Source organism: Garra rufa, chromosome 10 (genome assembly GCF_049309525.1).
Source record: "Garra rufa chromosome 10, GarRuf1.0, whole genome shotgun sequence".
Classification (NCBI taxonomy): domain Eukaryota; kingdom Metazoa; phylum Chordata; class Actinopteri; order Cypriniformes; family Cyprinidae; genus Garra; species Garra rufa.
In genome coordinates this window covers 36,674,387-36,690,452 of record NC_133370.1, presented here as the reverse complement: position 1 = coordinate 36,690,452, position 16,066 = coordinate 36,674,387, and the positions used below count along the sequence as shown (strand labels likewise).

General features: G+C 33.4%; 1 protein-coding gene and 1 long non-coding RNA gene across 2 annotated transcripts; both read left to right on the top strand.

Moving 5' to 3' along the window:
• Positions 1 to 298: 298 nt before the first annotated feature.
• LOC141345008 (uncharacterized) lies at positions 299 to 1,283 on the top strand. Its single transcript, XR_012356893.1, has 3 exons — positions 299 to 717; positions 835 to 868; positions 1,028 to 1,283. It is a non-coding gene; the product is annotated as an uncharacterized lncRNA (long non-coding RNA).
• Positions 1,284 to 3,782: 2,499 nt separating this feature from the next.
• cwc25 (CWC25 spliceosome associated protein homolog) lies at positions 3,783 to 15,595 on the top strand. Its single transcript, XM_073848937.1, has 9 exons — positions 3,783 to 3,932; positions 4,646 to 4,818; positions 5,002 to 5,238; positions 7,819 to 7,888; positions 8,450 to 8,580; positions 8,744 to 8,810; positions 12,525 to 12,727; positions 14,227 to 14,391; positions 15,369 to 15,595. The coding sequence occupies exons 1-9, from the start codon at positions 3,915 to 3,917 to the stop codon at positions 15,481 to 15,483; spliced, it is 1,179 nt and encodes a 392-aa protein (XP_073705038.1). The 5' UTR covers positions 3,783 to 3,914; the 3' UTR covers positions 15,484 to 15,595.
• Positions 15,596 to 16,066: the final 471 nt, after the last annotated feature.

The window sequence follows — 16,066 nt, the reverse complement described above, 5'->3', positions numbered from 1 at the left end:
AGTAGGCGAGCAAATAAGTATGTCCGAATCCTAAGTATTTATAAAAGAGTAGGCGAGAATTAGTAGGCGAATGCACTACTTCTCGCGAGATTCGGGTGTACGTCTACTTAAAGTGCGTCCGAATATGCCTACTTAACTACTATATAGTAGGAAAAAAAGAGTACGTGAAGAAAGAAGTACGTCCGAAACCTCAGTATTCACAAAAGAGTAGGCGAGAAATCCCCGGATGTCCTACTGCTTCAGCCCAGATCCTGAAGTCTTCATCGATGGATACTTTTCAATCCCAGGAGTCCACAGGAGGCCAAAACGTCATCATCAAACGTGATTGAGAACCACGGCGAGGGTGTTTACAAATGTGAGTATTACAACCAAAACACGGTTCCCTGTCTTAAAAATCATATTTGTTGAGCTACTTTATCGTAAACTGTTGATTTGCATAAGGTGCCAAGATGTTATACAGTATGCTATAGTTAGTATATTTGTGATTTCGCTGTTAAAACATGTTTTATGACGTATAGCGAACATTAAGCTTCAGGTAGCACACGCACGTCTTTAAAAGCGGATTTACATAAAACATATACATTTTAAAGACGTTTAATAAATGTCTATTTATCAAATGACAGGAAAATGTTCTAGACTAGAGCAACACAAAACACAAAACATCTGAGTGAGTGATGGACGTTATGTGAGAATTCACTGTCACTGCTTTACATTAATGTAAGTAATGTAAATAAACACATATACATATAGTAGGCCTAACTGAACTTCAAACTCATTTCAAACAGAGCTATAACAGAACTTTTCTGATTCTTGATTTATGTGACTTTGTTGCAGATGTTTTGTGGTGGAGCAGGACCTGAAAGGAAAGGTGACTGCAGCATTTTTGGGGAAAAGTAAAATCCGAAACTTAATATAAAGATTGATCATTTTGTAACTTCCAATACAGAGATCTAATGACACTGTGCTGTTAAAATGACAGTTTTTGTATTATATTTGTGCATCTTTGTATGATCTGAAATGTCTGCAGACTGGTGTGTGCAGTGACAAAGGAGAAATCCACAGCAGCATCCTGGAAATGAGACCCTCCATCACTCCACCTGCCCTTTGTTTCATCTGGACCAGATGTTGCTGCGGTCTCTTCATCAAAAAGACTAGAAGACCAATATGTTTAATAAAGCTTTGTTCCATGTGTATTTATTTATGTTCATGGTTACTTTTATTATTTTACTAATTTATTCATGTTTCCTGATGTTGTCAGTAAATAAAATATAACATTTTCATAAGCCTATGCATTTAATCATTACTTCATTGAAAAAAACAACAACATTATGCTTGTTTAACTAAAAATATCATTAATTATTAGTCAGCATTTATCATTATTATTGTTGGTACGTGTTGGAGTGGGCTAGCAATGCATTCTAAAGTTATTTTAATTTCTAAATAGTAATACTTAAATTTTCCGAGTGTAAAATCAACAGTCTTCTCCAAAGGTAAGATCTTTGAGCAACTGATCGACGTCTCTTTTGTGCAGATGTTGTAAACATGGAGGAGAGCGTACTGGGTAGGGTTGTCATAATTACTGATGCCATGAGGTGTCGCTGTCGCTCAAATTTTTGTATTATTATTACTGCAGAATTTATAATTCCATACAAACTCAGGGAAAGACTTAAGTATCTTTAACAAAGAACAATCATGACAGAAAACATAACTATAAAAGGTTTGCGTACATAGTACAAGATTAGATACAGAAAAAAAATATTAAATATATTTGAATATTCATAAAATCGCAATGAATTAAAAATTGCCTTTGTTTTTGTTATTTATTTATTATTATTTTAAGTTTCTGGGATGAAAGGACAGAGAAATTCAGCAAGAAAAAGGAAAACAAATCAGATCTAAGCTAGTTTTGCACAATTTTGCCCATTAACATATTCAAGACAACAAATTTGGGGGTTTTAGTCATTTTAGTATTGTTAAAAATATAAAAACTTCAATCAATCCAAAATAAGCAAATTTCATCAACATCAAAATGTTTACAGATAGATGAATTAAATCCGTCGCTCATATCATTTCATGTTGCGCTTGTTATAACGTCATAGGTCACATGATAACGTCAACATGGCGGAACGCATCCATACTCAACGAGATTTGGCTGTTGAGTAGGTACTCTTTTAGCGCTCGTTAAGTAAGTACTTTTTGAAATTAAGTACCTACTCATTGAGTAGGCGATTTCGGACGCAGCCTCTGTGTTGATGTGAATGTATTTTGGGCTGTTACCACTTGGGGGCAGTATGTGCACATAGGGTTTTTAAGTCGGTGTTTCATTCACGTAGAGTTAGCAGGCTTGAGAGAGGGAACGCATACAGTTTTTACCACACACACTCATGCACTTCAGGACGCTAAGGTGTTCACCATTATTAATCGCAAGTATGTATTTCCATTATGTTAAATAAAGTGAACTTAAACTAGAATTGGAAGCAAGACTGGACATTGGTTGTGTGCGTAAAACGTGCGTTGAGATGCCAAGCCTACGGCAACAAGCTGCTGATACATGTGGCAGAATTGACAATAAAGTTGGCTTTGACTTTGACTTTGACTTGATATTCATGATCACATCATATAATGATTGCTTTAATGTGTTAATTGTTTCTGCTGAATACATGATGTTAACTAACTGCATGAATAGTATACAGCCTAATCTTAGAACATTTCTGCCATAGGAAGATTACATTGACAGTGATAGTGACAAGTGCTACACAAATAAATGTGAATTGATTTAAACTTGATGCATACTGTTTTTCCCCTCCTCTCCATGTCAATAGGGAAAGCATACATTCATACTGCTTTTTGTGAGCGACTGGAGCCTTCCCATGCAGCACAGCAAACCATATAAGTCCATAACAAAAGTTAACATACATAAAATATATTATCATATGTGTATAAGCGTTTCAAGTTATTTTTAATTTGAAAATAATATATTAATAACCAAGGGGGACACAAGTTTTGAAAACATTAAACAAGATTAATTTTTACTTAATTTAATCTTAAATTCACTTATTTGGAATGAATTTTCAAAGACAACACACTAAACAGCGTGCCATAAAGATTAATGAGACCTACAGTTACCATGAAATTAGTTAAACCACAATGTTTGACCCCCCCCCCCCCCCTCAAAACAACAGCAAAAACGGTCTTTAACCAAAAATATTATATTTTTAAATATTAGCATATTTTATCTTTTTTTTTTTTTAATAATTGATATAACTACATATACATGTCAATGTATTTTATAAATATTTTAAAGAAATGCATTTATTGACCACTAATGGCCAAAAATAGCAGTTGTGTCTCTCTAACACAATCTATAGATGATGTACATGGGTTCAATATTTGGGACTATGGATGGACTCTAAGTTGATTTATCTGTAAAAGAACAGAGACAGTAGAACATGTGCTGCTAGAATGCACCAGATATAAAAATGAAATGTTAAAACTAGAAAATCAAATCAAGTCAATAGGTTTAAGTGGTTTATCAATTCAAAAAATTTTAAGAAATTCTTCACAATTTTTCAGGATATTATTAGAAGTTGTAAAGGTAAAAAAAAATAAATAATTAAATGCATTTATTTATATGTATTTTTTTTTCTCTCTCTTTTCAGTTCATATGTATTATATTACGCTCCTCATTGATGCTTCACACTCCATCGCAGTAGGTGGCGGAAAAGCACTAAAAGTTAGTTTCCGCCACTACGTCGGAAGAAGAAGAAGAAGAAACAGCAGAAACAGCAACTCTCAACGGTTCTGGTTCCGGCTGCGTTCCATAACAAAACGTCGTAAATACACACCAGAAGCATTTGGGTTGGATGTTTAAAATATTTAACACATTGTAATATAATTAATACGGAATCAACAACATGGGAGGTGGTGACCTTGTAAGTACACATTTGTTTTAAGTTTTTTAGACACTAGCGCAGTTACTAATGATAAGCATTGTGGCCTAGTTTAGCTTCTTTATGAAAACGTACTATAAAAATATGAACGTTTTACTCACTTGTCATAAATAAAACAAACTCAATGGTTACCAATTCATGTCACCTTTATTTATATAACGCTTTATACAATACAAATGCGTCAAAGCAGCTTTAATTTGTTAAACAGGAAACTAATGTTTCAGTAATGCAAACAAAATTCTGCTGTAAAGCAGCTCTAAAAAATAGGACAAAAGTAAACAGCCAATTTTTCAGTTAATATCCATTCATCTTTGATTCAGTGATCCCATCATCCAGCTCAGTTCAGTTCTCATACAATAGTGTCTGTGGGTCATAATATTGCCAAACATTAATCCCCAGTTTTACAGACAAGTCTGAGCTGTTTCAGCTAAAAGAAACTTGCACTGATTGATCTTAAAATATATCAATGCCTTTGTTTTGTCTTAAGATGGACACCAGTAATATTTTTTTACTCTAAGACAAGTTTATAAAAATTACTTAAGTGTCCTAATTGAACTATGGCCTAATCCTGGTTTAGTCTAAGCCATGATTTATATGAGGTAAGTGTCCCCAACTAAGCAACCAAGACGTAATTTGCTAAAAGTTATTAACACAAAAATCTGTATTATCTCTATTATCTCCACAAATACCACCAGAACTTAAAAAAGAGTTGGCATCCACAAACTCTGAAAAACATCGAGCGAGTGTGGAAAGCGGAGCAGAAACATGAGGCAGAGAGAAAGAAGATTGAGGAGCTGCAGAAGGAGCTTAAAGAGGAGCGAGCTCGAGAAGAGATTACCAGATATGCACAAGAGACAGGCGCTGTAAAGTATGTGACATTCAGCCACATTCTCTTCTCAGTTTTCACAGTCAGTCCACAAAGCTGTTTTGTGAAAGCGATTTATTATAACACATAATGTATAAATGGACTTTGTAATAATAACTGATTTGCAGTCAAGTAATAACGTAATATCAAATTTGATATTACATTACAAATTTCCCAATGTTGCAGGAAGAAAGATGATCGTTTGGACTGGATGTACCAGGGTCCAGCAGGACAGATCTCTCGGGAGGAATACCTTCTCGGTCGCCCCATTGACAAGCAGATCACACAGCAGTATGAGGAACCTGAGACCGGTCCATCAACTGAGACAGGCCTCCTGCCTGGTTCCATATTTAACCCTACAAGTTCTGTCTCTACTAATGATATGGCTGCCAAGATCCGAGAAGACCCTCTTTTTGAGATCCGGTAAGTTTGAATGGTATTTTTATTTTTAGCTTAAAGAGTTGTAACTGTACACAAAAAGTGATGGTTCATACTTGGGTTTTGAAGTTGCGGTTTATTATAATTTCAGTACAGCGGGGAAAAAAACCCCATAAAGCCATATCATACCGTCCACGATATAATTTTTTTAAATAAAAAATAAAAATGTTGTAGTAAAGATTTCCAGAGATTTTAAATAAGATTTACTTAAGATTTCCAGGGAAACACTACCAAGGCTACTTTTGTACTTTATTTAGATTTGACTCATGCTGTGTCACTACTATTGCACTACAGTAGTCAACATTTGAAGTGGATCAAAACCTCTCATCAAAGTTGCCCTAAAACCAAAAAAAAAAAAATCCCTCTTCTTGTCTTTGTACAACTTTGAACTTTTATGATCCACTTCAAATGTTGACTACTGTATAATGCTGCTGCTGCTACCTTATGACAATTGATTTACACTTTGAATTAGGTAGTCTGTCATCAATGACAGTAGCTCATTGGAAAATGCCAGAAAATGCCCTTCATTCTGTTTGCACTAATAAATGCTGCTGCCTGCCAGCTGCAATCAGCAATAACATAATAAAAAATTGTTCCATATTTTTCTATATCGTCATAAATATCATTATCCCAAATATTCTAAAAAATATTGTGATATAGTTTTGAGGCTATATTGTCCACCCCTAAGATGTAGGCATGCGTGATAATTTAGTTTAATTGCCATTTATTATTCAAAATGGTTCTTATTTAAGAAATTCTAGAGAAAGAGAAGTTAGCTTCAAGATGCTTCATGAGACCTACCTACAAAGCTAAAGTGCTGTTAAAAGTTTTAGGCATTTCTGTAAAAATGCTGTAAAATGAGGTTGCTGTCAAAAATAATGTAGCTAGATAGAAATATAAAAAGAATAGTTTCTTATACAAGAAAATTATATAAAAATATAAGAAAAGATAGAAAATATAAAAATAATTTTTTTTTGTTAAAAAAATTACACAAGAAGGCTTGTTTTCTGTGAAACTGAAAAAAATGAAGTTCATTATTAAAACAAGGACAAATATGTGCCCCTGTTATGGATTAAAGGTTCATATTTTGGTTTTTTGGGAGTCCCCAACAACAGGTTGAAATGCATGCGAAGTCAAAAAACACTTTTACTGTCTTATAATATGCATTTATCTTTACCTTGTTTGTTCACCGACTCCCAAACGATTCGCTCAACGGCCCAGAAAAAGCATCGCTGTTATATTATACTAGATACATTTGATTGTTTAAAAGTTCTGTTTTATTGTTACTCTGTGCATTCATCACCTGTCAAATCAAAATGCATTACATTTTAATGCGTCTTTGAGGTTTCCATGTTTTCTGCCAAATAAAACTGGAAAATCGAGGGTGTATGACGTCTTTGGCAGGCGATGCTAGTTAAAATAGTTTATTTCTCTGGATTTAAACATTATTCGAAACATTTAGGATAATGTAATGTAAATACGCAAGTCTGTAAATTATATAACACTGTTCTAGTGGTTTTTGGATATTTTAGTAAAAATATGACCTATAGTGGCTTTAAACACCCAAACAGCCATGGTATATGCGTTAGCCTAATTGATAAAGCACTGCAGTTTGTACACCAATATATTGTTCTATTCAGAGACCTACAAGCTGCGCAGTGGAACACAAAACACACAACAAATACGTATTTTGCATGCTACAGTGTACATGAGAGCAACAATTTTTAATGGATTACTCTACTTTCAGATTAAAAATTTCCTGATAATTTACTCACCCCCATGTCATCCAAGATATTCATTATTTCTTTCTTTAGTTGCAAATAATTTTATTTATTTATTTATTTTTTTTTAAACATTCCAGGATTTTTTTCCATATAGTGTACTTCAGTGATGCTCAACGGATTGAAGGTTTAATAGGTTTGGTGTAATATGTTACTGTAATTAAATACATTAGTAAATAAAGTTTAAATAGGTAATTTAATTACAGTTAGTTATAAAGTACTTTTGTTACATACTGTAAATATTAGTATATTGCCCAACACTACAGAGACATGTCTATATGTCTATAGAAAGCTTGAAGTGTCTTCTTTTAAATAAATGAATTTAAATCAAACACAAATTTTCTCTGATTATGTAATCCGTATGAAACTAAAGCGTACAATCTACAAAAGTACAATCTTTCCCGTGTCTGAAAGCTTGAATTGTCTAGTTTTTTTTTTGTGGCCAAGCCCAGACTCTGGAACAAGCTTTCCCAGATATGCACACCATTACTGACCTGGGCTTTCTTAAAACTAGGCTTAAAACGTATTTATTTAGACAGGCTTTTAATATCTAGCAATGCTGTGACAATTTCTTTTTTTTGTGCTCTTATTGAAAAGCGCTTTGGTTCACCTTGAGTGTTGAAAAAGGCTGTATAAATAAATGTTGATTGAAACAGCTGTTTTAAAGAAAACAAGTTTTGAGTTTTGAGCTTAATTTATATTTATCTGGATTTGGGAATATTCCTTCAAATGCTGCTAAGGTAAAATGTTTACAGTAAGTGTTTTTTTAAATTATTGTTTTCAGCAAACGTGAGGAGGAGAAGAAGAGAGGGGTTCTTACAAATCCTGTTAAAATGAAAGAAATCCAAAAGATGGTGAGTAGTGTACTTTGCATGATATTATTTTGTGGTATGTTTGTTTAGTGCTTTAAATATTGTAAAGTTAATTCACTTTGCTTTCTAAATGAATTAGTCTCACCTCACAGGAAGCTGAAATTTAATTGACAGAAATATATCTGTACCTAATTGAAATCCAAGAAATTCAACAGTTAATGGCATATTGGGAAATAAAGTATTTCACTCTGGTCCACGAAATGAAGGTTAATTTACTAAATATGATCTTAGCCTATATACTTTCTGTGTCTCAATGAAGTTTTAAAGATTTTTTTTTTTATTAAAAATTAGATGAAGAAAATAAGGACTTTTTTGTTTAAATAATTCAATTCTACTCCTAAAAGTGTACTTAAAATCTAATTATACTTGGAATAATGTGTTGTTAATGTATGTGTAATGCATGTTGTTCGAATTCAGAAACTGATTTGGAATTAAAAAAAAAAAAACACACCTTCTTAGTTGTGTTCTGAATGGAGTTTTAACACAGCTGACAACACTGGACTGTGACTTTTTTTAATTTTAATTTTATTTTCCTCAACATAGTTGCGTCACAATCTTGAGAAGGAAAAAAAGAGGAAACAAAAAAAGAAGAAAAGAGAGGAGAAAGAGAGGAAGAAGGAGAAAAGGCACAGAAAGAGAAGTTCAAGCTCTGATGAGGACGACAGAAAGCATAGGTACAAATTATTATTTTATTTTATTTTTTTTTCTTACAAATTATTATTATTATTTATTTATTTATTTACTGGCATAAATCTCACTTGGCACCTTGTTTGAGAGACATTGTACCTAATTTAAATAAATTATTTTAACAATATGTGTACCTGTTTTGCCAACCAGATCAAAGGAGAAACGATCAGATGACACAACCTCTTACAGAGATCACAAATCAGGCTATGGGCTTCAAGTAAGTCATTTTCTCCTTGTCTTGATGGCATGTTTCTTTTAGATTTTTATTATTAAACATTTTATTTAATGTTTTAAATATTAAATTACCTACTAATTAAGTACTAAATTCAGTAATGGATGATTAAAGGGGTCAGGAACTACATTTTTTTTAAATAATTTTATAATGTTCTCTGAGGTTTATGTTATTGTGATTTTCACAACAAAAAACATAGTTTATAAATTATAGGCAGTTTTCTATTCTGTTTTTGACCCGCACTACAGAACGGCCTGTTTTTGTAGGCGGGTGCATTAAAGACTTGCAAGTAAATGCCAATGCTATGATTGGCTTACAGGTTTGCTTATTATAATAACAAATGGATGCTGCTGTAACATGCTCTGAAAACAACAGGGGTCATTTGGGTTAAAAAACATAAATATTGCAGTCTTCTTATCTCTAAACTTAAACAGTGACAGGAAATACTAACATAAAGGCACGTTAGCGTTAATATAGTTCAGTGATTCTCAACTCCAGTCCTCGAGGCCCACTGCTCTGCACATTTTGTATGTCTCCTTCATTTAACACACCTGATTCAGATAATCAGCTCGTTAGGAGAAAGATCCATGAACTGAAATGAGTGTGTCAGATTCAGAAACATACAAAATGTGCAGAGCAGTGGGCCCCGAGGACTGGAGTTGTGAATCACTGATATAGTTCACACTAGTAATGGAGGATAGTTCCTGCTCCCGCCTCGGTGTACAAAGATGAAGTGTAGCATCATTTCGGCTTTTGTGGCAACGTCTGCCTCGGGACTGCAGCGCGGGAGCTGCCTCAGCTGCACGGGGTGCTTCTGCTGCTTGGAGGGGTGGCAGCCCATTCTCGTGGTTAGGGTGTTTTGTGCAGTTGAAGCTGTGTTTGCGTCTCGGCCTCGCTGATTCTAAGCGGAATTTAAATAAATACTGAAAAACTTGTGGAATCCAAAACTTTTGAAATTCTCAGGCAAAATGGTTCAGGCTAAAATGTATGTCTGAGTAGTTTGAAACTGAAAGAAACTTGCATTGGTTGATCTTAAAACATGCAGTGTATGTTACAACTGTAAACTTAAACTGTGAACCTTTTAAATCAGCGTCTAAAAATATTTATGCTCCTTTTATAAAAGCTTACTTTTTATACATTTAGTCAATTGAGAATCCCCCTAAATTTTCCCTCTTATACTGCACAAAAAGTGGTTCAATAACATTGAATGTTACAGGGACTGGTTATGCAAATAGAAATCCCACAGTTTTTTTTTTTTTTTTTTTGGTTTGCATATGGTGGTGTGTTCCTAATTACAGCTTTCCTAAAATTATATCCTATTCTTAAAATAAGAAATATCCCAATATACCGCCTTGCTTACAGTATCGCAATGTATCACAACCCCTGTATCGTGTTACTTATCATGTCGCCAGATTCTTGCCAATACACAGCCCTCTTGAAAGCTGGTGTGTCTTACCATATTATTTTAATGTGTTATCTTAATTATGAGCGCACTGATTGGTAGTGCAAACAGATTTACTGTTTACTGCACTTTACTGAACACCACTGTATGTGTGTGTGTGTGACAGTGTCACATTGTAAATCTGTTATTCAAAGTTTAATTTAAACATAACAATAATTAAACTTTTGAAAAGTGTTATTGGCACAGTGATTAACCAGAAAAGTTAAAAAATGGCACTTCATGCCCAAAAGGTTGCCGACCCCTGCTCTAGTATTTTCGCTCTCCTACTACTACTACAGTGTGGGAAAAAAATATTTAATCCCCTACTGATTTATGTTTGCCCACTGACAAATAAATGATCATTCTATAATTTTAATGGTAGGTTTATTTGAACAACAAACAATCCAGAAAAACGCATTTAAAAAAAAGTTCGGTAACACTTTCTATGAAGCCCGTATTTATAATACATTATAAGGGTATTTCTAAGGCATTATAATGAATGCATAATGCATTATAAAAAAAACTATTATAATACATTATAATACTTGAGTATTTGAGGTTATAACTTTTAAGATTATGATTATTAATAACACTCAATGGACACCATATTAAATCTACTAAATTTATAATGGACTATATCATGTTACATTTATTTTTTACATTATATTACATTTTATTTTGATGGTCCACTTATTCTATTTACTATAAGCTTAAACTTTCCAACTACATTTCACTCTTTAGAGTATTAGTAGACTTAGGTTAAGGTTAGGCTAGGTAGAAGGTTCATGTACTTGCAAAGTTACATATAATATAATATAATAGTTTATCTTTTGGGGAAACATCTAAATTTAGTGTTAGCATATATTTTGCATACTACTAATGATAATTACTGCTAGCTGACATGGAGTTGCAGAGTTACTTATCAAAAGCTGTCTAAAGGGTATCATCAAAATAATCAAACTGATAAAACAAATGTGTCATTACACATTCATCTGATTTGATGCCTGATCTTAGGGGTTCTATGGGAAATATTATTATAATTACTTATAAGTGGTCTTCATAGAAAGTGTTACCAAAAGTTCTAAATTGATTTGCATTTTAATGAGTAAAATAAGTATTTGACCTCTTCACAAAACTTGATGTGGTACCAGGGCCGTTTGTAGCTATTTTGATGGCCTAGTCAAAATCCCATTTAAATAAAAACGAATGTTCCTGTACTGTCAGCCATTATACTATGTTTATAGTGCGTGTTCTTCAAGTGCACGTGCAAATGTGCCGGCATGTGCTGTATTAGGCTGTATTAAAATGCTGTATCATATTCAAACCCAAATAAAACTTGGACATTATGTAATGTCGTAGCCATGTCGTCAGTTAAGACGAGAAATTACAAAAAAACGTGATTAAAGCTGCCTTAAAAATGTGCATGTAAGTATTTATTTATAAGTCTTATTTAAAACAGTTTCAGATCTGTGACAAGTAACCAGCTGCTGTGATTTCTGTTAATCAAAGAACAAAATTAAAAAGAGGAAATCAATAACTTATGTAGTTTTAAGCTTCATCTTTTTTGTGTTTTAGAATTTAGTGTTTGATAACTTTGTTAAATTAGACAATATTTTGTTCATGTATTATAATAGGTTTATGTGAAGATCGTTATTTTAAATGTAATAAATGTAAAATTTATTGCTGTCAATTATACTGTAATATTTAATGGCCATAGTCCATGGTTAAGTATTAGGAGGAAAAAAAGATGACATTAAAACAAATATTAAAAATAAAGTTTATGTTCTTTCTACATTAATTTGAAGATTGAATGTGAAATTATTGCAATATTAAGGTATAGTTAAAAACTTTAATGTTAGGTGGGCTTAATCACAATGTATTTATATATATATATACATGCGCTGTGGCTAAAGAAGCAGTGATGTAGAATCAGGTTTTGGTCTTCTGCAGAGACCTCATTATTATGTCATAAAGTGGCACATTCCTAAACGATTCATTTTCTGAGCTCGTTTTTTTTTTTTTTAATAAAAGCTGCTTAAAATAACAAGAAAGTTGACTTTTGAAACTGATGTTTTTTTGTACATTGACCTGTTGCATGTCAAAAACTCTAGATCTGCATAACCAAATTGATTTACTTTTATTTACTTTTTAAATCCACACCACTGCTTAACACTGATCTGGGAATGTTTATCAAATATAATTTTGTCATCTTAAATTTGTGAAAACATTATTGTGTCTGATGTATTCCTTTTTTTCAGTTACCAGCAAACAGATCTCATCATTCATCAGTATCTAACCACACAGATCACAGTTCAAGAGACAGAAGTCGATCCCCATTGTCTCATAAAACAGACAGGGACAATCACTCCTTAAGAGCGTCAGAGAAGAGACCTAAAACCAAAGCCCCCAGCCCATCAAGACACAGAGACCGCAATCAAAGGCAACATACTAATCACAGCAAGTATGATATGTTAATGAGAATCATTTAATCTACAACATATAGCAAGCATGAATGTTTTATTTTTATCTGTTGCACATGGCGTCATTGCTGTGGCGCGAAATGCAGCTGGAGGGCAGGAAGTAATTTTTTTTTCCATAGGAATCAATAACAGAAACTTAAAATGCCTATGTTTTGTGTTGTTTATAGGCGTTCAAAATCGGTCAAACAGAGAAACCAGCTTTTATCATTGTATGAAAATATGCTGTTCGTAACTGGGAAAAGGCAAGAAATTGACTGAAAAACGCAGGAAAAAGTGGCTTGTAAACCTCCGTCTGCGGTCAGGAGGAGAGCCGGATAATACTTGTGTGTGCAAATGGTTAAAAGATATTATAATACGTTAAGATATTAATAAAGAAATATGTAAATAGATGCAGGGTGAGACAATGAGAATTTACTCAATGCTAAACGCCACACGTAGACACGATGTATATTTGTAGTTTCGAGAGCTTAACGGAAATAGCAGTGACAAAATTAAATTAAAGTGAGTGACAGCTTTTTAGTGACTAATTTTAATGAAAGTTTCGCTTTACGTGCGTGACTAAAAAAGCAGATCGGATGAGATGGAGGAAAGTCTGTACTGTACTGGTTTATACGCAATAACAAGAGAAAAGGTATAAGCATGAAGTCACAACGTATGTTGGATGTGATCCTTATGTTATGAAGATGATTTTTTCAACCAAACTGAAATAGTTGCCTGCCATCGAGGCTGTAAATATAAGCTGATTAAGCCTGATTGCAAACAATTTCGAAAGTGATTCCCACATTTATATGAAGGATGCAGGATATGTCACTCCTGAAACTACTGCTCTACAGGGTTTTTGACTATTGGTCCTGTTAGCAGCACGTAAAGCAAGCAAATATCGCTTCCATAGTCACTAAAAAGCCGTCGCTCACTTCAATTTATGGCAATCTCACAAGGTTCTGTTGTAATCAATCACAAATGTAATGTCTTATTTACATGTCTACATGTGGCATTTAGCGAATTCTCACTGTCTCACCCTGTATCTATTTATATATTTTATATATTATCTTACTATTATTATAACTTTTATTAACCGTTTGCACACACAAGCATTATCCGACTCTCCTTCGTGACCGCAGACACAGGTTTACAAGCCACTTTTCTCTGCATTTTTCAGTCAATTTCTTGCGTTTTCCTCCTTATAAACAGCAAATTTTTATACATAATATGAAATGAAATTTCTAGATTTGACCAATTTCCATAAACAACTCAAAACATAGGTATTTCGAGTTTCTGCTAGTGATTCCTATGGAGAAAAATAACTTCCTGCCCTCCAGCTGCATTTCGCGTGTCATCAGAGCCACGTGATTGCAAACAACCTATTACTCTGAACATGCATTTCTTCTAAAAACATTTTGGCATGAATACGTTCATTAGTTTGTTTTACTGTAGAAGACATTCAGTTTTGTCAGCTACATAAAATGCAACTACATTTCAGGCACCTCTCAGCTGAAGAGTTGGAAAAGAGGAGAAGGGAAATGATGGATTTTGCCCATGAAAGAGATGTGGAAAGGCAAAATAATGTGCAGAGGTACAAGCGACAAGAGGAACAGGAGAAAGCCAGAGAGAATGCCAAACAGGACCATCATGCTGGCTTCATACAGTCAGTATTTAAGTTACTAAAACCAGAATTTACTTAAAATAAATGTTTCTGTTATACCCAGTAGTTTTATTTATGGCAGTGACAGTCTAAATCTGCTCTGTTACAGTTTTCACATTCTCAATACTTGGGTTACTTTTTCTAAACTCTTCACACAGTTAGCACAACATCAGTCTATGTGGGCTAGACTGTTAATCATTACTTGGCACAAAATGCATTAATTGAAGACATCTGTTAAATTATATGAATTCTTTTATTACTTGGACACAAACACCAACAAAACTTAATGTATTATACAAGCCAGTTTGTACATGTTTACATATTTTTATACGGTGCTAGGTTTTGAACTTAAGTTTAACAGTTTTGAAAACAATAAGACACAAATGAAAATATCATATTTAAAAATAAACTGGATGTAAAAAATCAAATACTATCAAAGCAGTTGCATGTAGCTGAACATCTTCAGAAGTGGTAGTCTTTTACTTTCATTATACAAAAGTGGAAAACAGGAATATTTTTGTTCAGTAATGTAAACATGGACGATGTAACATACTGCAGTGAATTATAAACAGTAGAGAGTATCCTTCTTTTTTGTAAAGAAGGAACACTGTATAATGCTACCTGTTAGTGTTTTTTTAGATTGTTGTGTTAAGTGTGATAAAGTGGTGAAAACCTTTGCTAGTGTTATGTAAGAATGACTTGATTTGAGACTTTAATTAAATGTTTTAATGAATTTTGATTGTGAAATGAACTGATGTCAAGTTGAAAGATAGTTAGGAGAACTGTGTGAGGAGTTTTGTGTGCCTGATTATAAAAAAAAAAAAAAAAAAAACTAATCCTGCTCTGACACCAATGTCCACATAGGGCAAATCACTTAACACTAAGTCCTACTGGAAATGATGTTCTTGTATTTGGTTAGCCATAAAATTATTTGGATGATAATGAATTGCTCAGTAATTCATTTTTTAATCTGTTTACAGTGACATGAAACTAGAGAGTGCTGCCACCTCCTCTCTGGAAGATCGTGTGAAGAGAAACATTCACTCTATTCAGAGGACCCCTGCTGCTCTGGAGAAGAACTTCATGAGAAGATGAGACCATAAAGAACATGGAAACTTTTACCTTTTGTATTAAGATTTTTAAGATTTGTAATTTTTAATTAACATTGTGATGCCAGATCATGGTTGTAAATAAAATGTCCAAATGACACTTGTTCTCCTCAAGGGCTTTGTCTTAACCAACCAACCTGTTCCAGTCATCAGTACTGATGTGTCTGTAAAATGTTCAGGGACAATTTATTATATTTCTGATTGTGTAAAACATGTTCACTTTATGCCTCAGTTGTTTAATATTTTATGTTAAGAGTGAAAATGGTGGTCAATACATTTAAACACAAACTGATCACCAACCACAACTTTCAGATGCCATCTTTATTTTTTTAGCTCAGCTGTCATTGAATGGAATTCACAGGTTGTGGGATATTAAAGGCAGTGAAGGATATATCTACAGGGTTTCCGCGGGGTCTTAAAAAGTCTTAAGTCTAAAATTTAAAAATCAAAATTTTAGGCCTTAAAAAGTCTTAAATTCGCTGTTCTAGGTCTTAAATAATTTTACACAGGTCTTATTTTTCCGATGTCCATGTAACGCTACCTCTAATGCTCATTTAAATTCTCTTTTT